Here is a 24598-nt window from a genome sequence, read left to right as displayed (position 1 = left end):
TAATTTAGTGGCATTTCTCTCACAGGCTAACCAGAATTATTTGCAAACTGTTATGGCTACTGCAGACAAAAGAGGTCACCAAGCTGCAGCAGTAGCTGTAATTAACACAGGAGCATACGTCAATACGTAATTGACTTCAGAAGGAATTCAGAGCAGCCACAGAACCAAGCAGCTCTGACAAGCTTTTGGCATCCAAACAGCAGCTACTCCTGCCACAAGCTGGAACAAGAGCAGGAAGAGACCAAGAGGACCAGTTTTTTCTACAAGGATTTTTCTAAAATCATCTTCCCAGGATGCATAGTCACATCAGATCCATGAAACCTACCCTGCTTAGGGATCCTCAGTTTATGTGAGCAACAGTGATGGCAGAATTTCAAAGCTCTTGACCAGTCAGCTATTATTTACCATGGCTTGAATGACAGGACAGCGGGACTAGGTGTGATGAATATGGGCTGCAGCTACCAAGATGTTAGATTGTGCCACTGGGTCAGAATGCAACATTTCAGCAAAAAGAGGAGCCTTAGGCAGTCATACAAGGAATCTAGGAGGAATGGACCTGAAGGATGATTTTTTTGCCTGTGAGAGCAATGTGCTGAGTAGTTGTACAGAAGGAACAGCTCTTCTTTGAGAAGCAAGCTAATAATCACATTTTTTTCTCTGTAATTAGTCCTGAGAGTGAAAGGTATAGTCCACCACCCCCCACAATCAGAAACACCGACAGTGACCATTTAAGAAAGTTAGAGAGCCCAGCCAGATGCATGCAGTGTTTTGTAAGGGTGGGACACCAAACATCCCTATTCTGAAATGAACCATAAGGTGGCACTGCTTTAAAACATTACCTGAGAAAATTTTCTCTGACATTTTCTATGCTCTACAAAACTCCACAGAGTTCCCACTTTTAATTTAAGTGAATCAAGTCATCCTACAGAAACTGCAGTGATACAGTGAGAGCGTACATCATTGGCATTTGTACTTTCACATGTATTATTTTCTCAGAAATTGCTACATTTTGTTCTGAAAACCAAAATGTCTCAGATACTTTGTTCAAGCACTGCAACACCCATTTCAAAATTCATGTTTTTGTGTGTAACAGCCAGACCTGTCTTCTCTTTATACAACCTCTGACATGTAAGACCATAAAGACTCTGCTCTTTCTCTGTGCGTGACAACAGCCAACAAAGACACTTCTGACAAGTTATTTTCTAGTTCACATCTAAGGTACAGGACAAGCTGTCAGATAAATGCAGTCTTTGCAAGTGGAGTTGCAGGAAATTCCTAGTGGATATGGTAAAATGAACTACAGAGTTAGTTCATTTGTCTATTGATTTGCTGCTATATTAGACCTGGCCACCATTTTAAATGAATGGTGAAAGGGACATAAAGCCACCTATGGAAAGGAGACTATGTCAGTCTGAGAGAATAGTAGGAGTGTGATGTGTGATTCTTAACAAACTTCCTGAATCTCCAAATCCCATGGGCACAGAGAACCAGCTGCTGGTTTTGTACCAGGGTACAGTACCAGTTTTACATAGCACAAGAAAAAGAAATGGGTCAGAAAGTAAATGCTCACCAACTGCAGAACCTTCTGTTGGGTTGTCCTGTAAGAGCCTAACTGATCTGAAAATAACAAGACCATGAGTTCAGGTCCCCCTTGATCTTCTGTATCCACCCAGTCTCCTGCCCTGCAAAGAACTCCTCAGCTTTCAGGCAGTCCTTTGCTGTGAACAATGCAAGGTCTTTAAACCACTGTTATTTTTTGCAGTCTCTATCACAAAGTATGGCTCACCACCTCCTGCTACCACATGCTATGCAGAAGAACACATTAGGAAGAGATAGCAGAACTACTTGAGCTTAGCTTTAGATATTTTCTTCCTTCCAAGTACTTTTGATCTAGCTTTGCATCCCAGTAGTGACCTTGCACTGGCACCCTTTCAACCAATGGACCAAAGTGTTCAAAAAGCCATTGAGGTGATGGACAGGCCGCAGACCCTGTTCCAAGTTAACCACGTGGCAGAATGATAAACCAGCATCAGACTAGAGCTGACTTCAGGATGTGCAATTGCCAGGAACTGACCCAGGCTCTGTGTTGACAGACAGACAACATCTATTCATTGATGCATCTCTTTGGAGTCATATATTCACTCTGCCCATGGAGCAGAAGACACACTCAATACACAGTCTGGCAGAATGCAAAGCAGTTAAGTGAAACAGCTGGAGAGACACCACAACTGTCCACGCATATCTACACGAGGATGTTCTCACTTATTATTACCTTACTTGCATTTCAAATGGGAGAATTGACTATTTCATGTCAAGAATGTAAACACAGATCCCATCAGAGTGTAATGACTCAGATGATTTTGAGCTGATCCCTACCATTCTGGCAAGGTAATGGGAAGTTTATTTCAACTGCAGTTGGCTGAAAAGCCCTCCATGGATTTAAAAACCAAAAGACAACAATAGTGGGAGACGGGAGGATGGATGAACTTGTGAATATCAGCATTCAGAGTTAATAAAATTCTACCAGTAAAGTTCATATGATGAATTTTAGTCTAGATTATTTTTTTTTCCTATTTTGTTCATCCAAGATAGTCTTTATTTCAAATAACACCATAGGAGCAGTAATTAATTCAAATGAAGTGAGATTTTCTCTAAGTGAGCAAGAAAGACATTTCAAAACCTTCTGAGCTCCAAACCTTAACAAAAAAGAGATTTATCTTTAAAACTTTAAAATACAACTATTAGAGAAAGCAAGATTTATTTTTTTAAGTCTGCAAGTACACTATGGAATGGCATACTGGCTCTCTTTAAGAAGTAGGCTACCAAATTCTCCTCTTCTGTCCCCAGTCATAGCTAACTGAACACTGTCAATGGAGGGGAGAAGCTCTTGGACCTACTTGATCTTTTTGAGTTGGATACTAACAACAGTTACCAAACTGGAGCCCAAACTATAAATACTATTAAATCCTTTGAATCCAATACAGAAGTACTTTGATTATACCAGCTTTGTGTCATCCCAGATGAGGTCATGACTCTTAATGCTCATATTGAATATTGCATATTCCTGCCATATTCAGAAAGCTTGATTATCAAAATTATCCTTTGTTCTTTGTGTCTCATGGATAAGTGAAGTTTATGTATTTCATACAAAACAGGTTTTGTACCTCATTAAACAGATCTCTCTGTATTTCCACAATGTAATTCCCGAATAGAATCTGTGCAGTTTACATGCTCATGGCTGGATAACATGATTATGGTAACTACACAGTAAACTGGGCTTTAGGTCAGAAACTTCTAGAAACCCACAAATCCAGTGGTAGGGATCCAGCTTTGGAAGCAGATTCATTTTCTGTGCTCCAAACAGGCATGCAAAATGGCACCATTTATTCAAGCTGTTTAGCTGAACAACATTTTACTCATATCTAACTTACACTGGGCACTAATCATCACCTGTTTTTAGCAAGAGGAAAAGTCCAGAAGGCAAATCATACACAGCTCAATTGGTTTAAACTAGTACTACAAAAATGTGACATGCAGATGCTAATTCTTAGTCTGTTGTAGCAATGCAGGATACTTAAACAGAGTAAGTTCAGCATGTGAGTTCACATACCTCCTTTTCTAGATACTGGTGAGGACTACACACAAGTTCTCAATATGAATTCAATCCCATGCGTTTACCCCAAACACAAAAGTACACAACAGTACTTGTGAGGCAATAGACTCACTGTAAGACACACAACCAAAGTCTGAGGGATAACCTAACATTTTACTCATTGACCAGCCCATCTTCTTGGGAAGCACCCACAGAGAGCACAGGAAGGTTCACAACTGCCAAAGCATCCCAGGAGTCTTGCTCCTGAGTAGCAGCATGTACCACTGGCTTACAGAAAATTCTCAAATATAGCATTAGTGAAAACTGGGGCATCACCTGCCCCTTTGTTTTCAGGAAGACAGTGGATACATTAATCTAGTCCTTCATTTTGAGTAATTTTTGTCCCTCTTTCACACCTCATTATCTGAAGAGCATCCTAGCAGCATAAGATAGCTAAGAGAGACCTGTACTCAAAGTCCTATTCACAAGGCAATGCCATGCAGAGGTGATGGCTCTGAGGGGCCTTTCAGGAAAGAAGTGGCAAAGTGGGGTGCAGTGAAAGAGAGGGGGAAGAAAACATCTCTGATAGCTGCCTCACCCACTGACTGCAGAGAACATGGAGCAGCAGTGTAAGCCAGAGAAAGGGAGCAGAGAGTAGGCCATGAAGGAATTGGAAAGAGCTACACAAACTTCACATAGCAGGAGATGGGGACTAGAGCTAAAGAAGCCAGTCACAGAGCCTGGAGGTAATTTTGAAAGGATGCACCACTGGTGGATGCACCCCAAGAGGACAGCACTATGACTGAAGGTGGGAGGCAGTGTTTGTGGGAGCACCTCCTTTGGAAGGAGAGCAGAAAGGGAAATGCCCACAGAAATAGTTATTGTGAAGCTACCTAAGGTACAGAAAAAATGCCCTTTGTAGCTTCTGAAACAATGTTACTGTGAGCAAATTAACCTGATCAGCCTTTGAACAAACTGAGGTGTCAGACTGTACAGTTCAGAGAAATTGAGAAGAAATGTGCATCGGAATCAACTGGGATACAGCTAGTGAGTTTTATGCCATTTAAAATGCCTCAGAAGGGTTGTTTAATGGATATTTCAATATCCAGATAGTTAATTTGATCAGAAATGTAATTATCTGTGTCCTAGTTCTTCAGTATACCTAAGTACTTGTCTTACAAGATATTACTCCACATGAATCTCTAGATCTATGCTATATAAATACATACATAAAAGTCTTTAATTATGTTCACTGAAAGCTGATCAGAAAACATTAGTGCTGCCAGTAAAATAAAAACCTCATGGTGTTTGCATTAGTAATCCTGACTAGGTTTTCATTTTTACCTTAGGTTTTTACTCATGAAAGAAGATCCTCCCCTCCAAAAAGAAAGTTATTTTATACACCTAGAATTAGTTTACAGACTTCACTTAAAAAACTTAATTCATCATCCTGATTTCTACCCTTTAGTGGTCAATGTATTTCCACACATGCACTGCTCTAAACCATTAATCCACCTGTGGGAAGGCAGTTTCCATAGGGGTGCCTGGTTGAAGTCGAGTTTAGCTCTTGGCAGGATTAAGCCCTGTGAAGCAGAAGTAGTTTGTAACACAGGGGAGGTCAGAGTACAGTAATTCTCTACGTGAGGCTGCAGATTATATCTCATGTGGCAGGTTGCCAAAGAGCTGCTAGGAGCAGAGAACAAATACAGATGGGAGGAGGTGGATGCACCAAGGGTAGAATTACACTGAAATGGCATTGGCTGCAAAGTGTGACAATAACAAGCAGTAGGAGAGGACAAAGGCTAGGACCTACAATGACCACAAAAGGATGCTCCAGCAGAACTAGCAGAAGAGTCCCTGAAGGTTCCAGCAATGCTTTGTGCAATGGCTGAATTTTCACACCATAGCTCTGTCAGGCATCCTCAGCCCCAAACCACCCCCCTCCAGAGACTCTCCTCCCAACTATTGCCCAGAGACCCAAGGCCCACTCCTCATGTGTTCTGAAGGTGCTGTCTCTTTCCCTCTCCTCCATCTTTCTTTTCAAACTGAGTTATGGTGAAGGAGAACTCACATGAGAAAAGTCTGAAATTGCTTAACAAGCTATAAAAAAACCCCTTAGTAAGCTCAGTGATAGATACAAAAATTTCACAGCTTTTCCCTGCAGAATCATTCAGTTATTTCAAAGCTGCACTCATTTCCCAAGCACTAGTTAAGGAACATCTCTTTGTTCAGGAGAGCACTGATGCATATGCCTACACAAGTGAATACTTTTACAACACAGCAACTTAGAAAGGCAATTTCCAGTTGTTTAGGATAAGACAATCATTTAAAACTATAGGTTTTCCCCTTGGTTTCTCTGGCAATCTTTGTACAAGAAAATTTTCTCTCTTGCCCTCCCATGTACTATAGTGATAATACATATTTACATCACTTTTGTGGTGGTGTCATGAGGCTTCATTAATGCTTATAAGCCCTCTGAAGATGGGAAGTCCTACAAGCTTTAAGTTCTATCAAGGCAAGGGCTTTTTAATGCACACTCAGCCATGTGGTGTGTCCCCTCCTATTCCACCTCCCTCGTTAGCATCTCTAAAGCTGTTTGCCAAAATCCATCCTGTGGAGGAGCAGGACTGCTGTACAGGCCCAGGGAACTGAACCATTCAAATGAGTAAGGTTAATGGTGCTGATCTCAAGCACAGCAAAAATACTAAGAAAACACACATACTTAAAAAATTCCTACAGAAGCAGTGCCAAGTGAGAGAACGTGCTTATGAAATCAAAATGGACCCCAGAAGCAAGAAACAAGTGAACTCACTGGGGAAAGTATTACTTTTTCTTCATTTGATTCAATGCCATGACTCCCTCTGATTCAGTGATTTGTGTCTTCCATTTCTAAATTGTATTCTATCTAAATATAGTTATCACAGAGAACAGAAAACCCAGCCTGAACACCTGAGCACTTGTTACAGGCAGGCTATTCTGGAGGTGGTGGATCAGCACACCAGAACCAGCATTCAAAAACCACCTCCAGTGTGCTCAGCATTGCTGAGAATAATGACAGCAGCACTTGGTTCATCAGGCAGCTCCTCTTCCTCTCCCCTATCCCACCTCACCCATGGAAACCTGGTCCACATACAGTCCCTGGAGCTGGAAACAGGAGCTCTCTGGTTGACTTCTTAGGCACAGATAGTCTTTTTTTCATCTGTCCCCACAGTGCCACAGTGTGACAGTGATCCCACATTCTCATCCACATTCACTGACAAACCACAAGTGGGAAACCAGAGCAGGCAGGGAAGGTTCCAATAAACTCGAGCCACCAGCTCTCGAGGACACAAGAAGTGAGGCACAGCTACCCCCCACCCAAACAGTCCTGGGTTTGTCCCCCGGGATCTACTCTGGCTCCACCAGCTGTGCACCAAGGGGGCACAAGCACCCTCTGCAAGTGCTAGCAACCAGGGTTATTCTTACAGCAGCATTCCTATAGCACTGTTTCCCATGCCCAGCTTGTCAAAGCACCAGCTTGCCCTCTCTTGACAGCAGTTCTAAAACTGCATACCCATCCCTGAGAGGCTCTAGCCGAAGAATGTCATAGGGGATCCATAATTCAACATCAAGCAGTGCAAAAGCAGGTCAGGACACATGCTGGCACTGCCTCAAGCCCACCTGGGGTCAGGGTGACAGCAATGTCAGGGACAAGGTTCAACCTAACTGCAGGAGTCCTGGGCAGCTGCTCTCCCTCTGTGCATGGGTCAGCAGCAGGAGTTGCACTTCTGTGCTCTCTGCCTTGCACAGCTGGATAACGGGGCCCAGGGAAAAAAGGGATTTTAGGCAGCAATGAGGAATTCCTAAGCTTTTAAGAGCTGGCAAAGAGAATATGGCCACTTTTAAGTCTGAATGCTAGTTTGCCACAGGAGAATTTATATGATTTCTGCAAATCTAGGAAACTTTTCTTTAATGAAAACATTCTGTCACCACCTGTCAGGAATAAATTTAGGCAAAGAAAACAAGACAATATTGAACTAGAAGGCAGGATCTTGCAAAACATGAGAGCTGATTCATCCCTTCCCATTCCTCCCCCCCATCCTACTCCAGGCACCATGCCGAGAATACATTAACTTAACTTGCCTGAGGATTTACATTAGATTACTATCCATTACCAGGGACTTCAGATTCCTTTATTCTCCACCAATGCTGTATTGTTGTAAGAGAGTAGTGAATAAAAGTAACTTCACCTTTTTTTTCAGTTATTCAGTTTATGTAGTCTGGCAGCAGAGGCTCCAAGTACAAAAGTCTTGACTACTCAGTCCCACCCCTAGAACTGGTACACCAGTGTATTAGGATATAAATCTGTTATTTTTGTCTTAACATGCATGAATTACCCGAGTATTATATATGTAGATACACATTCTTGCTTGTTAAATCTGCACTCCTACTTTTTAGAATCTGAAAACAGTAGCTGAAACAAGTCACCTGTTGTAGGACTCAGTTTAAAACTACTCTTGGATAAAAAAACCCTCTTGAATCACACATTAAAAGAATGAATGATAAATAACTATCAGAATACAGAGGGTTCTATTATCACCCAAGGCTAGGGATATTTTATTCTTCACACCCTCAACTCATTCTACACAGTTTCTGCAATGACAGCACTCAGGATTGCAGCCTAGAAAGCTCTCTGGCTACACTTTTCCCCAGTAATTTAAAAAATTGAAATTTATTCATGTAGTATAACACTTATCACCCTTCAGAAGGACCCTTTCCCTGCTCCTTTCTCTCATTCATTTATTCTCGTGCTCAGCTGCCTCCTGTGCAGGTGTTCTGCAAGCCACAAAAGCACAGTTTGCCCAGACAAGTAGTTGACCTGGCAGCTGCAAGTGGCACTGAAAGCCTTCACAACCAGCCCTGCTTCCAACATCAGAGAAGGGAACAGAAAAAAGAAAAGATCATTGAATCTAACCTTTGACTAAACATCTCCATGCCAACTTAACTGTATCACTAGTGCCACGTCCAGTCATTTGTTGAACACCTCCAGAGATGGTGACTCCACCACTTCCCTGGGCAGTCCATTCCAATATTTGACAACATTTTCAATGAAGAAATTCTTCACAATATCCAACCTGAACCTGCTCTGGTGCAGCTTGAGGCTCTGTCTTCTTGTCCTGTTGCTGGCTGCCTGGGAGAAGAGGCTGACCCCCACCTGGCTACAGGCTCCTTTAGATGCTTGTAGGGAGTGATGAGGCTCCCTCTGAGCCTCCTTTTCTCCAGGCCCAACATCCCCAGCTCCCTCAGCCACTCCTCACACTCTCACTCTCACTCTCCTGACCTTTCCCCAGCTCTGCTGCCTTCCCTGGGCACTTCAGCCCCTTGCAGTGAGGGGCCCAGAACTGGACACAGGATTTGAGGCGTGCCCTCACCAATGCTCAGTACAGAGGGACAATCACTGCCCTGGGCCTGCTGGCCACACTATTTGTGAAACAGGCTCTAAGTCTCAGGAAGATCCAAACAGACTGAATCTCAGTGGTAAAAAAGCAATGGAAAGTATATCTCTTTGGGCTTAAACATAAAAAGCAAGCAAAAGGATTTTTAAAATCCCCTTTATTTTGAGCAAATCAATATTTATTATCCATCCATTCACACTCATTAACTCAAGTAGGCCAGTACCCAAGGTTTGCCACCAGGGGATACATCCTTTTTAAACAGTTAATGGAGTTTTAATTAATTGTGTTACCTGAAAGTACATCTTGACAAAAAGTAAGATAATTGAAATGCATTAAAAAGTGTGTTTATTCATCTGTCCAGAAATAAGCTGGAAAAGACAATGAGAACACGAAACAAAATGTTTTTTAGAATACCTGAAAAGAATGGAGAACTACTAGGAGACTTGCAAATTAGTCTACTGCTACAAATAATTGTATGCTAGCAAATGCCAATACAAACAATAATAAAACAAACCAACCGCAACCACAACAGCAAGAAAACCCCAAACCCAAAAAAACTAACTAATTTACAAATAAAAAGATAAAAAGTAGAATATCTGAATCAAACTATCAAGCATTAATACTGTATTGCTGTAAGGGAAAAATTATTTCTTTTTCTCCTGGAAAATATTTTGATTTCCCATAAAGAAGAATAAAGAGATTTAAGCTTGCTTTTTTTTTTTCTTCAAATAGAGGTTAATTTTTCATTGTAATACTAATATTTTTTCAGAAATATATTTTCTGGGTTTTGTTTGGTTTTGGTTTTGGTTTTGTTTTTTTTAAAAAAAACCTAATTTTCTATTTCAAAACAGTTTTGATAAGAATAATATGGGCTAGTGAAGCATTTTCTTTTATGATGGTTTCTGGCATTCAAGGTCAAGTTCAACTACATTAAATACAATGGCTTAGGACCAATTGCTCAGAAGCAGGAAAACAGTGACCAGAGAGCCAGTGTCCTGATTTTAAAGGTCCTGAAGCCTCATGAGATCTGTCAAGATATGCACAGATGTTGGAGCAGGGCAGAAAAGGGGAACTTTAGCCATTTTTAACCTTACAAATGGAGACTATCAAAGCCTTTTGGAAGTTTTACTTACTCTTCAATCTGTTCATCTCTCCCCTTTTTTCCCCATGCCTGCCTATTTTTTTCAAATATGTTTCTTAAAGTTAAGATTTAATTGCCTTTTCAGTAGGACAGTATTTCAGCAGTGGAGAACATATAGAGGAAAAGATGTTAACTGGTCCTTCTCTGTGTCTTTTGTGCTAGAAAGTGCTTTGTCTTCACCTCAGAACAAGAGGAAATAGAAATGTTCAGCCTGGCACAGGCAAGCTTTTGACGAACGTGCAACCAGCCATCGTGACCTACCCCTGCCCTGAAGGGCCATCTTGAACAAAAGAAATTACTTTAATCAAATCTTTCTGGGTTTAGTTCACTGAAGTCAACCTGTTTAAGACATCTTAGCCTTCCTCCATTTCTTTTCTCACAACTGCAATCTCAAATTATGCACATATTCTGTGAGACAACATAGACTCATAAAACTTTTCTCAGGTGACATGCTTAGTCAAGGGTATGACTAAGAGGTTCAATATCTCACAAGCAGGCTCAGCAGAAAACAAAGCTCAGTTCTGTGTTGCTAGATGGTAAGGAACATAGTGGTTCATATTAAATCCATGCCAGTATCTTGGCTGGAACAGTGGCCAACAGTGGATATCTTGGGAAGACTCCCATGACTAGAATAACCATGGAATGCTGCTCCCCAGGATACTTCCCAGCTGCTGCAGATCTGCAGGTCAAGGGGGCTTTGAGCCAGCAGTGTTCACTTTATCCTCAGGGGCATATTCTGTGTGAATTTGAACCCATGGAAACTTGTGCTCCCCCCAACACCCAGTGGTCAGGAATCTCACAGGTAAATGCAGAGCCCATTCCTTTGCTCTGAACATGAGGGGCCTGATGGTTTCATTTGATGGCCCCAGTTCTTTTGCTGACACAGACTGAACAATCAGTCACTTTCTATTCTTCCTCCCCATGTCAATTATACCTTGCTCTCCTCTCTGCTTATCAACAGAGGTGGCAGATAAAAATATAAGACAGTTGAAAGCACATCAGTCATTTACATGCCATTTTAGAAAGTGAACCCAGGGACTTTGATACATAAACCCCATTGACTTTCCATTACATTTTGTTTCCTTATCGCCCACTCTTAAAGAAATTTACTGTAGAATCTTAAGAAAATAAATCTTAGGGCAAGTTTTAAGTAGATGGTAGATATATCTGAGATATCCCATTGACATTTCTTTATACCACAATAAAGTACTTTCAACTTAAGACCTTGAAAACTGCAGAAAAATTCACCCTATCTTTTAAACATCCTATTTTATATTGCTGAGTAGAAATAAATATCCTTCCATCATCTAGTGTCTGCCACAGCAAACACCACTGCTGAGCCTGAAGTCTCAGCCTCATTTCCTAGGTCCCCTTTATATCCTTGCCACTTTCAAGTCTTCAAGCACTGGAAAATGTTGACCCCATTTTGATCTGGTTTTGCATCATAGACACTACTGGAAGAGATGAATCCTGCTGCTAATCAGTTGAATCACAATAAAAAATCACAGCAGAAGCAGTGATGGGAAAGATGAACTCCTTAGCAAAGAGGAGCTCGAGGTAAAGGAAATCCTCTCTAGTCCTTCAAAACTGATATTGATCTCCCACTGAAATCCTCACGCACATCATGAGATCTTTAGGCACTTAAACACCTGCAGGCACCTCAATTCACTGCAAATTCACCAAAATCCACTTAGACTCATGCCAAGCATGCCCAACTGTAGAAGAAATCTGTCTGTCTGTCTGTCTGTCTGTCTGTCCTGCTTCTCCCGAAGGGGAGAGCCCCCTGTTTGAGCTGCCACTGTGCTGTGTTTGGAGCCAGGATTTATTCAGTGCTCCCTTGTGCCAGGGTGGCCTGTGCCTTAGCCAGTTAAATTGACTGCATGTTAACTCAGCTAAATCTAATGCTTAAGTAAGTTATCTGTTGTCATGGATTTAACTGCTAACACATTTCATATTCCCTGAGGGTAGTCAAAATAGTAGAGCCTCTAAAATAGCTGAAAAGGAAAATCTCTGTATTACCTCAACCCTGAAATTTAGTCTTTGACTGACAGTATTATATACTATTTGAAGGTAATTTCTGAGCAGATAAATATTACAAAAGGGCAAGTTTCTTTCCCAGCAGAGCCACAGTGCCATGCTCCCCCATTAGCACAAATTGTCCCAGTTTTTGCCCAACAAATTGTAAAGACCAGACAATGACAACTTGCTAAAAATAAAGCTTTCATTCTGCTAAAATACCTGATGAATAAATTTTACAGCAAGCACTGTTCTGTACCTGGCAAGGTATATTTGTCCCTCCTCACTACATTATGAATTAAACAGAACATTAAACAGGCTGAAACTGTTTCCTTTCCCTCCCCATAAGTAGAAAGAGTAGTTACAGATTATTGAGTATCAGAGACCAAACCCACCTAAGAGTATTAAATGAGAACTAATAAAAACAGAAGTAGCACACAATTTCATCTTCATTACAGACTTTGTTTAGCCCATCCTGAATTTTCAGTATATTCTGCTCATACTAATTTCTCCTTTTTGTTGTTCCTAAGTACTAATTTCTTGGTGATGTATTTGATTTTCATTCATTTCCAAGTGTAGGCACGTCTATCCTGAAGAAATAACACTGGCAGTATTTGACATGTGAATTTGTTTACCCTAGTGAAAATGAACAAGAGAGATAATATAAGCAGACATAAGTGAGAATTTACATGTAATATGTACTTCAGTGATCTGGTGACAGACTGCTGGGACTGAATAAATTAACTCCTAATATGGTCCATTAAGACAGGTAGGTCATCTGGCAAGAGAAACTGAGAGGAACAAATCCAAAGAGACAAGATTGTTGAGGTCTGGAGAACTGGCTTTCCATCTGTTACCTGGAAATGTAGCCTGTCCTCTCTGTCACCACATTCCTGCAATATCTAACAGACAGCTTGTCTCCATTAACTACAATGCCAGTCTACCCTATTTGAATGACCAGGAAGGAGGAGGTACACAAAACCAGGAAAACAACATCAGGGATTTTCCTCCTGCTTATATATGCATTAGCATTTTCTTACTAATAAGAAACTAAGTGAAAAGAGGGGCATATGGAAGAAAAAGAATCAGATCTTTCATGTGGAATGAAATCAAATAGACCAGCCTCAGCTGACATTAGTTACACAGGGAGCTGCAGCACATACATATTACACAACAGGGTTCACAAGCAAGAAAGTACTTGGATGTGTCTGTGCTATCTATGTCATTTCTAACTATTTTGAACAGCTTGAAGAGCAAGAGAAGCAGTGGTGCCCAGGATGATCTGTACTCACAGCTATCACGTTTCTGAAGTCTGAAAAGAGAGTGTAGAGACAAGGAAAGGGGAGGACTCTGTCTGGAACGATCAAACTCCTATAAAGCATCTCAAATATGGTGTCAGGGTAATTAGTAATCAATAACCTCACTAGTACTCCAAGGATTTTAGAAAGTACTCCCTCTGTGAAGAACAAGTTGGACACAAGTAGCTGGAGCTGCCAGAAGGGGTGGTAAGCAGAGGCAGGGACTTGGTGAGAACTGTTGAGCTAAGCTCCAGGCCCAGCAGAGAATGTTGAAAGCAGCAGGCTAGCAGAGCAGAGCATTGCTACTGCCCATCCTTCCCTGTCCATGGTGCTCTCTGTGCCACGCTGCACAGCCCCCATGCAAACAGTGCTGGATTTCACTTAGCCTGGACTGCTCTGCTGTCCTCCACAACTCTGGCAGGGACCTGAGGAACACATGGAGGGCTCTCTGCCTCAGAGGTCCTTCTGGACCCAGGAGCAAAAGTGCCCAGGGTGCTGCACAGTGCATGCTGTGTCACTCCTGAAGCCCCAGCAGCGCCAGCCTCTGCACAGCACTGCTGGCCTCAGTCACTCCATCCCACTCCAGTGACTGAGCACAGGGAGCAGCAGGCTCCTCAGGGAGATCAGCTCACCTGGGAGCCAAGGGCTCAGCCTAGGGAAAGCCCACCCCAGCCACACAACTGGAGAGCAGCTCCTCAGAGGCACCAACATTTCACTGATTCCACCCATCTTCACAGAGCCATTTTCTCTGCATTACACTTGAAATTCAGTACATCTCAAACAAAAAGGGAAATTCACTACATCTCAAACAGAAAGGGAAAGGACATTATTTCATGTCTCCAGCCACAAACCCCAGGTTTTTGTTACGTTAATGAGGCACCCAAACAACTCTTACTTTTTGCTCCTTTATGAGCACAGATGGCCTTGGAAAACATGAACCAAATGGAAAATGTAGATTTAACACAAATTTTTTGACCCATACTAAAATTCTATGCAAGAGCTTGAGCTTTCCAACTCAGTGGCCCAGCTTTATTTATTTATTTATTTACTTACTTTTGAAGCAATCACTGAAACATTAACTGTATTTAGGGACAGGAAAACAGAAGGGTCTCAAATGTTAGGCTTCCTCTTGCTGGCCACAAAACCAAATGATGGGGGGAAAATAGAAAAACAAAGGTTCCCTTTCTGGCAGATATAAAAGCAAAAAAAGGGGATGTTAAGATGGAAATTGTAGAAAATCCTCTGGAATAGCAGAGAATAAAGAGGAGACAAAGCCGTCAACACTGAAGTTTCATTCTCCATCCTAGAGAGCTATGACATGAAATTAATTTCACTGTTGGTTCCCCACACTGACTATTGTTTTTCCAAGACATGCTAAGGACTATGAACTCAGTGAGGAAGGTTGCCCAATGGGATGCCTAAAGTAGAATCAGAGCACTCCCAATTCAAAGTGAGAGCTGCAATTTCTTTTTACTTCTTGCTCCATTTGTCTTAAAGGAGATTTACTTTCTCAGATGATTTGTTATGCAGCCTTCATTAGCGCTAAGGTGTTGCCTAAAAATTAGGAAGTACAAATTTTATCACTTTAAGCTAAAGTTAGCTTAGTTTAACATTTCTTGGCAGTGCTCTAGTTGTGTACAGCAGAGGAATTTAGCACAAGTGGCTCATAATTCACATGGAGGTCAGTCTGTGATGGACAGCTCATAAACATGCAGCACACAACAGGATGACAGCATAAACCAACCCTCAAAGCCCAATTCAGCCCTTGAGCAGCCACAGAATAAGGTAAGAAAAAGAAACAAAGCTCAAATACCTTGTATCCACAATTCCCAAGGTAATTTTGCCCTTTGACAAATCCTTAATATGAAATCTTGACCACCATCTCTGCATTTCCTCTCCTTATAGCAAAGGACTATGATGGGCAGTGGAAGAAGATAAAATTCAAATAAAGCATTTGTTCCACATTATTCACTATGAAAGGGTAGAATTATTCAGCTTTCTCTTAACCAGCTTGTCCAAACCATATAACAAACACACAATAACTAACACTAAGTGTAAAATACTGCTATTTGTAAAAGGGATTAGCAATATCAGGCTTAGGGAGTCCAGCTAAGCGGAGGGTTCCTCCCAAAACAAAGAGAAATCATCTTGCTTATCTGTGTTCCCCTGGCTCTGCCAAACCAAGCACAGCCTTTGCAACCTGGATCTGTGGCTGAGCACAGCTGAAGAGGACCCCAGGCTTCAACCACCTCATTCACCAGGAAGTGATGGAAGAGATTTCCTATGTCTTTTAACATGCATTTTGAGAGATGTCTTACTACTCCAGCTGTCTGAGCTAAGGCACACTTAGGCTAATGGGCCTAAGGATGTAACAACAAAATTTGGAAAGATCACACAAAATGGGAGCAAGACAGAAACAACAGCAGGACAAAAACCTGAGCAGTTGCGTGATTCACTCTTTTGATAACGTGCCTTCTACACTGGCACTATCCTGCTACAGCCTGTTTCAGGATGCAGCCCAAGTCTACCTGGAAGGGAAGCTTCCCTTTTTGGAAGGAGCAATGAAAACTGTGATTGGAGCTAGATGTCAGGGAAAGGACCCCTACGGACTTTAATAGCCTTTGGGTTCAGTTCCGAAGTGGGGTCTGGTTGGGTAGCACGCTCTCCTCGGCTAAGAGCTTCGGGTTATTTTTCTACACCTTTTAGCAGTGCCTTGGACAGTCATGAGAGCCTTGCGTTCGCTTGCACACAGCACCGCCAGCGCCGCTGCCTAGTGTGGATGCAGAGCTGTTCCCTTCGCCCAAGTCTATCCGCGCCCGAGATCTCGCAGCCAAGGATCCTCTGCGGCCGTGCAGGGAACAATAGCGGCGGGGGAAGCCCCCTGCCGCCCGCCCCGCACGGTCGCCGCTCCCGCCCGCAGCCCCGGGCGCCTCCGGCCGCTCGGCGCTCGCCCCGCGCCGCCGCAGCCGCGTTCCAGCCAGCGGCGGCGGCCTGCGGGGAGACCCCGCTCCCCGGCTCTCCGCCGCCGCCGGCAGCCATGGCAACTCCGGCCGGAGCACGGCCCGCCCGGGGAGGCAAAGTTTGCCCGCACCTGGGACCGCGCCCCTCGCAGCGCGCCCGCGGCTCCGCGCCCCGCCCGCCCTCACGGGCGCAACTGCCCCGCGGGGCCGCCCGGCGCCAAGGCGCCACCTGGCGGGGCCCCGACGGACCCGCCGCTGCCCCCGCTCCCATCCCCGCCCGTCCCCGCCCGAGTCGGCGCCCGGAGCCGGACGGCGGGCGCGGTGCTTACCTTGCGCAGCATGCTGGGCGGGCAGCGCCGGGGGCTCCCCGCCGCGGCGCCGCGCTCTCCCGCCCCTCACGGCGCGGCGGCCCCTCCGTGCGCGCCGCCCGCCTGCCCGCTCTGAGCGACGGCGCAACGGCTGCGCCCGCCACGAGGCAGCGCGGCCGCGGGGGGGCCGGGAGGCGGCGGTGGGTGGGCCCGGCCCCTTCCCCGGCCACGGCCCCCGCCCGCTGCCCGGGGCCGGGGAGGGCGCGGAGCGGGCGCCTGGCTCCGGGCGGCTCCTTGGCACGCCGCGGGGGCACCCGGAGCACTGTGCAGAGACCCTCGCGGAAAGCAGCGCGCTCGCCCCTCCGCCGCGCCGCTTTGGTCCGGGTCACGGCAGGGCAGGGCCGGGGCTGCCCCCTCTGGGGAGCGAGGAGACGGCGGAATGGATGGCTGGAGGGTCCGAGGTGCTGGATGGCTGCGTCGCCACAGCCAGGTTCCGTGGGAAGCTGCCTGGACCACGCCGCTTTTGGTGCTCGAACCCCACGGTGCTCCAGCTTCTCGCAACGAAGCAAGTCTCACCCGAAGCAAATTACACACATTCCAGCAGCAATTTACTTTTCCTGAAAGCTGTAGTACACCATCAGAGTGACAAGCTGTTCTCAAGTTAAAAAAGAATCCGATCTCGGAAGGTATTTATTGTTAATTATCACACACTTTCTGTAATAATGTTAAATGTAAGAATGCAGAGCTCCCGCTGTCGGGTGTGTGGAGGCGAACCATGGCATGTTACACTTTGCACACACACCCCGGGTGAGCCTGTGTGCCGAGCAGCCAAACGCGGAGCTGCAGGTTGTGCTGTGCCTCGGGAGGACAGGACTGACCACACATTTCAGATTCTGAAGGATGTCACTTATCTTAGGGCAACCCATAGTTCAAGTTTTCTCTGTGTCCTGGTACATTCTTCAAGTAACTTTTCATGAAACCTCAGTCCTGTGAGCGTATAGCAACCCACAGAAATTAATTTCTAGCAAGATAGTGAATAAATAAAAAGCAGACAAGTTAGAGAAAACTGTCATCACATTTACACTTGAACTTAGTTTGACAGGAGCAGTTTAGCTGAAGCAAGAGAAACTGGCAGATTAGTATTAAGTTTGTAACGTTGTGTCAGGGAGAGCAGCAAGCCAAGCAAGACCACTTGGCCATCAAATTTTGGCCATCATGTTTGTGATGCTGAGTTAAACGTTGCTGCTTTTGATCTTGTGGTAGGTTTATGGTGTCACCCAGCACAATGTTGCCTTGAGGTGCTCAAATGGTGGGGTTGTCACTTGAGTGGACTGTGCATGACTAGCAGTTTGCTTTCCTGGTTATGGTCAGTGTCAGCTATTTGGCTAAGATTTGCTGTACTCCTTTTAGCATGTTGATGTGTGTCTCCTGATGCTGGTTGTTAGGTACTTCTGCTCTCTCAGGTTTGATTGTACAGACTTCAGTAGTGCTCAGGTTGCCTCTTCCCTTTCTTTTGTCTCCTGAAAATGAAAAACCCTGAGTTTTGTCAAGATGTCCATATTACAGGTACAGTAGGATGTTCTCAGAGTCACTGTAGATGACTATGCACAGAAACCAGCAGTGTTTCCAAGAATACTGCCTGCTACACTCTTCTTGGCCACTACCCAGTGTAAAATGCTGAGACACATCCCTCTTCATGTACCTGCTGTCGCTCCAGCTGTGACAGACTCTTACACAGATTTCCCTTCTTCCAGACATTCCTCTCTTGCATGAGGTTTGATTGTGTAAGCTTGATACAACTACTAGCTTACTAATAAGTGAAATGGGATAATAACAAAGAATAATAATCCAGCAATAATCCTAGACCATAGACATAGGGGAATCTTCTCTGGGTACTTAGCTTGTTTTCTCTGTAGTTACACTCAGGAAAATATATGTGCTCTGAAATCACTTCTTTTCTGAAGAAAATCTCAGTGTGTGGTTAAAAAAGAGTTGAAATCTTGAGATTTAGGTGTTGCAATGCTAAAATTACATGTATGGGGTTCTTAGAGTACTCCAAACATCAGTGCTTGGTACCTTTATTAGTAGGATTCAATACTTTGGAACAGGTTTCCTCTCCTGATAAGCCAGAAACTATCCAAAGTCAGCAACAGAAAGAGATTTTTCAGAGAACAACCTCCTTGGGACACCTAACAACAGGTTGTGGAAGTCTGGTTCCCAAATCAAGGCCAGAGCTTCTATCTTCTCAGTTCAGGGCTGAGCCATTTGCCCTGGAGATGGATCCTGGTGTCCAAGGCTGTGTTAGATAACTTACCTCAGTGCATGTTTTTAAATTACTTTCTCATGACAGCTCTGTCTCCTTGCACTGCTGACCTCTGCATTTTTTTTTTTTCTGGAGCTGTAAAAATTTAAGTACATCCCTTTATTTTGAAAACATAAGCATTTTAAGACAGATGAAAAGTTTGGAATCCAGACCTATTGAGAAATGTGGTGGGTAGGGATTTTTGATACAACTCCAGGCCATCTGGCCAAACAGCAGCAAATAATTGAATTTACTGACTTGTCTTGTCTGAGATAACATCATTTCAGGGCCTCAGGACTGCTTGTGTTTCCACTCTTTCATCCTATCACTGTGGTTTTGGGGTTTGTGGTGTTTTTTGGTGATTTTTATCAGTTGTTATGACTGGACATAGCCCTTGGCACCCACGTTCTCCTGCCCCTCTGCTGCTGTAACTTCATGTTCCTCCTCAGTACATCAGTCTGTATGCCCCTTTTCTCTCACAGTTTTAGCCCACTTACCATGCTTGTTCAATACCAGACATCTTCAGAGGAAGTCTGAACACAAAGCAATGTGTGATTTTGTGGAATTGATCCACTGTCTGCAGGAGCAGACCCTCTACAAAAACATACTCCCTCCTCCAAAAGCTCTCTCATAAAAATAATGACCAATGAGCATTGTACAATTATTTTCAAGCTTGTTTTGACAAAGCCATGTTAGTTTGCTTATCTTTAAAGAGCTTTAGCCACATGCAATAATGCCACTTAATCAAAATATGACTGGTGGGAATTCCACCCCATGCTGGACAGCTCAGATGAAATCTGGATAACTGGAGAACAACTGGCATTCAGCATCAACACACTTGCTTCTTATTTCCTCTTACTTTCACTCATGTGTTTTGGTGTCTTCCTTCCACAAAACTTCTCAAATCAATCTGTCTGCATTTCCTTCCCTCCAAAAAGCTTTAGGTAACAGTTTGCTGCCTTCTCATATTTGGGTAATTTTACAGTTTTACATTACCAGCTGAATGGTGCTACACTACAGTGCTCTCAACTTGTTCCCACTAAGGAATTTGCCAATAACACCAACTTTTTGTTATTTTTAATGTCACACTTTGCTTATCAGTGTCCAAAGCCAAACATGAAGAAAAGGTGATGCAGTTTCCCATTAAAGTATCACTAATATAATATACCACTCTTAAAATACTCTAACAATTCCTCTATGTGTGCATTTTGTTGGCAGTTTTGTCCTTCTGGAAGAATTAATCATTTTTTCCTGCACCAAACCACTGTGCTTCTGACATGTACTGTCCCATCAAGCTGTTTATCTGCCAAAGTGAAATCCTGGATAAATACATGGAATCTTCCAGTTCTGCCTGAACAAGACTTGTGCTGATTGAGAGGTTCTGTCTGGAGAAACACAGCTGGATGGCAGCCAGAGAGGTAGGGCTAGTTTGTATCATCTTCCCTAAAGACTACTACAAACTTCTTCTGCCCTGTCCTTATTTTCCAGTTTTTCACAAATTAACCAAAAATCCTGAAGCAAAATACATTCCTTGTCTTGTCCCTCTGTCATTGAAGTCCAATTCCCACAAAAATAACCCCTGCTACTGTTTGATCCACATTTACAGGGTGAGAAAACCCAGAACATAAATTACTTTTATCCTCCAATCTTTGTCCAGTGGTGTCATCCCTCAGCAGCTCCTTGTATTGGGAAAGACTTTATTTTCCTTCATCCTATCTGCAAGAATCCAACAGCCCATCCCCTGAGGCTGCCCCACCTCTCTGAGGTACAACCTCCCACTTGTTTTACTCTTCCTCAGCCCATCAGCCAGTTCCTTCCACACATCTTGCTCGGTGCTGTTGACTCCACTGAAAGTAAAAGAACTCTTACAAAAGTGACATCTGAGCTTTGGGCTGACTGGTTTACTTAAAGTTCTGGTGTCCAGACAACTGATGGTACAAAGCATTCTACGAGAGCAGTTCAAGGGGTGCCCTGGAGCACACCTAATATCACCAGGCTCCAGTTTCACATATGTGAATATAAAGATTTTAATTTTTTTTCCCCCTCTGGTGTTTATGGAATAATTCTGTCAGATGCAAAAATGAAAATACATTGTAGAGTACAACCTGCTCTTTAAAGGCAGCATGTTTGAAATGCCTGTAGCCAGCCTCATTTCTGCAGGTTTGGATGCAAAATGTTGCTATGGGAACAAAACCATCTCTCCACCCAATCAGCTCAAGCAAGAGGTGGGTTTTTTTTAAATAATGAGATAGTCTTTATCTGCCCTTCACCTAACCAGTCAACAGAAGAATGAGAACAACGATTTTCACAGCCAAACCATGGAAAATGTGACTCACTGCCAGAAAAACCATATGAGCTTCTTAGGTCTGGGAGATTGACGTCTTATTGTAGAACATGAACAGACAATAAGACAAACTGACAAATCAATCTCATTTGACAGTGCAATCAAGGAAAGAAATGGGTGTGAAACTGTTCAAATCTAACTAAACCTTGCTTTGGGAGGGAAAGCTTGAAGAGGTCTTCAAAGGCATTGAAAGAGGAATAGTGCTAAGAGAGGAAAAGACTTTACATGGTTGCGTGATTGCCTCCTTTACCCTGCACGCATGTTGAGGCTGGGTTTATGTGGTGATTTTGTCTTCCATGAGCAGGTCCTGCCCATCCCACCACAGGAGTGTCCAGGGTGTTCTCACACAAGCTACACCCTGGTAGCCTGCAAGAGCCACAGTCAGCATTGACTTCCCTCAGTGACCAATGGGACAAGGCTTGGGTGTGCTCTGCCAAGTCCTTCACAGTGGACTCTGGCATTCATCTCTTCATTAATGTTTTCATTCAGTCAAGGTGAGCCAGAGACCTTCATCCATGGCAAATTAAAATTTACATAGCCTAGTTTGATCCTCTCTTGTCTGGAATGATGTATTAGTTCTCTGTCTCTGCTAAGGTTTAGCAACATGTTTAACTACAGTGAGCATTTACTTGTCCTGCTTCTTGTCTGTAAGCAGAAAAGATATTGCCAAAAAAACCCCAACTGAAACAGATCAGTAATTTTGGGATAGTTTTCAGACTAATTCTGTTTGTTGACAGTGATTTTTTAAAACTTTCACATGAGGGGAAAGTAGTATTAGTAGTAGTAATAATAATAATAATAATAATAATAATAATAATATTGTTTTTAAAATGTTTTAAAATCTGACTAGCCATTTCATGAATGGGAATAAAGTCAGTCTTTATTAATGAGTGATTGAACTGTCAATCTTCACTCCTTCTTAGTTATTAAAATGAATAAAAGCATACCCTTACCAATCTTGGATTCTGTACTCATGTCACACGCTGTCTCTCTCCTCCAGGAGACGTCAATTTAAAGTGATGAGACAGCTCACAGAAGAAAGGAAGTAGCTGTCTGCTCACAAGGCCCATAATAGAAACAAAATAACACTATATGCACAAATACAAAATGAAATGTGAGCATCAACCCAGTTACTTTCTTCATACTAAATGTAGGAAAATGGTCTGTCCTTTGTCATTAAAATCTGGGAGGTACATGATCTTGTTGCTGCCTGTATGAACACTTCCACCTATATTTACCCAAGGAATTTGACTGTAACTGTAAAAATTTGGTGTTATTCATTGTTCAAAAAGCAAAAGAATTGGCTCATCCTTGCTAAACAGTGTGCTACCACAATTGTGGTATGACTGTTGGCTTGGTGTGATTTTAGCTGTTGTGTTCAGGTTCATTGAAAAGCACTTCATGTTTTCACTTTTCAGATAGCTATTCAGTTGCTTTTGCAACTACTAGTGATTCATACACCTAATAATTTTTCATACACAAAGCCAAATCCTGCTATTATTTAGTAAGGCTTGTGTTCTCATTGAAGGCAATCCAGATTCATCACACCAGGACATTATGCTGATAGCATTGGCTGAGACAAATACAAAGCTTCTTATGTGGGAGTGAATTCAGGATCTTGTTAGATCCCCAAATATCTCAAGTCAAAATAAGATTGCCATATTTAAAACTCAATAGATTGTGTGTTTGCTGTGCCTGCAGAAGAGGGAAATACTACAATATAGCCCTTTCAGCCTCTATAGAGAATGGGAAATTCTAAGAGCTCCATTAGAGATGCCTCATGCCTTCCTCAATAATCTCTGCTGTGTTTGGCTGGAATAGAGTTGATTTTCTCCATAGTAGCTGGTATAGGGCTGGGAACAGTGCTGGTAACACAGGGATGTTATAGCTATTGTTGATCAATGATCACACAGCATCAGGGCCTTTTCTGCTGCTCACCCCACCCCAGCAGAGAGAGGGCTGGGGGGGCACGAGGAGTTGGGAGGGAACACAGCTGGGACAGCTGACCCAGCTGAACACTGGGATTTTCCACACCATATGGCATTGTACTCAGTATATCAATCTGGGGCAAGAAGGAGGAAGCAGGGGACATTCAGAGATGGCATTCATCTTCCAAGTCCCTGTTCTGTGTGATGGAGCCCTGCTCTCCTGTAAGGCTGAACACCTGCCAGCCCACAGGAAGCACCGAATTAATTCCTTTTTTGCTTTGCTCACATGTATGGTTTTTGCTTTCCCTATTAAACTGTTTTTATGTCAGCTCATGAGTTTTTCAAGCTGTTACCTTCTGATTCTCTCCCTGATCTCACCAGGGGTGAGCGAGTGAGCGGCTGAGCAGGGCTCAGTTGCCGGCTGGGGTTAAACCACAACATCATCATTAAAAAACTCATACATTGACAAGCATATGTTTGTGTTCCCTCACCTATGAACTCAGAGCCAGCGGCCAGCAGCAGCAGGGGAAGCAGAGAGGTCCAGCAGTGCCAGCTGGACTGACTTAGCTAATGAAGTGAGCATAAACAGCAAACATCCATCATCATAAATTATCCTCCAAGCCCCCTTTCACATCCAGTCATCTCCTCGCATCTAATGCTTTTTAGACACCCTGTGACATCCGTGGCCTGAATCCTGCAAATGACTAGACTGAGTAGGAAATGTGCTCTGTAAACATGCTGCTCATTACAGCTATTTTACCTACTGCCAGATGGATTGATTTGAAATGCTTTATTGCTTACTCACCCTTTTGTGTATTTGAATTAGAAGAGTTAACAAATTGTCTAATAATCAGGAATCGAGTGCTTCAGGCCAGCAAAGATTATTAAACTGCTTCTTCTGCTCTATAGGTTGTTGCAGGGGAGCTGAAAATTTTACATGGGGGTATTTTTATCTGAACAGAGTTTGGCTTGGTTAAACAAGCTGCACATTGCAAATAAAACCTGTACTTCAAGACTATTAGTAGAAAAAACAAATATGAAAAGATTGTAGCTTATTAATTTGGTATGGTGTTGTTATTTTGATATATTTTAAACAACAGATAGAGAGCACTAGAAAGATAGATCTTAGTTAAAGAACTCAACTGGGACATAAAAAAGTTGGTATTAGAAAGATATTTTTTCCCAGAAAAAACAATGGTAGCAAACATGTATTCATTCGGTATCACTATTTCAACATGATCCAGTACTCATGAGATCAAGCTTATTTCAGTGAT

General features: G+C 43.2%; 1 protein-coding gene across 1 annotated transcript in view; it reads right to left on the bottom strand.

Annotated features, from left to right (window-relative positions):
* The window catches only part of TMCC3 (transmembrane and coiled-coil domain family 3), a 132604-nt gene extending 115503 nt beyond the window's left edge, over window positions 1–17101 (bottom strand). The window contains exon 1 of the mRNA XM_071423280.1: window positions 16772–17101. Coding sequence (XP_071279381.1) covers window positions 16772–16783 — 12 coding nt within the window. The 5' untranslated portion in view covers window positions 16784–17101. The remainder of the gene's footprint in view (window positions 1–16771) is intronic.
* Between the last annotated feature and the right edge of the window lie 7497 nt (window positions 17102–24598).

The sequence above is a fragment of the Agelaius tricolor genome, unplaced genomic scaffold (assembly GCF_023055355.1).
Source record: "Agelaius tricolor isolate 1412-34295 unplaced genomic scaffold, bAgeTri1.0.p SCAF_3, whole genome shotgun sequence".
Classification (NCBI taxonomy): Eukaryota; Metazoa; Chordata; class Aves; order Passeriformes; family Icteridae; genus Agelaius; species Agelaius tricolor.
Note: the sequence above shows the minus strand (reverse complement) of the source record. Positions and strands in the feature narration are given on the sequence as shown.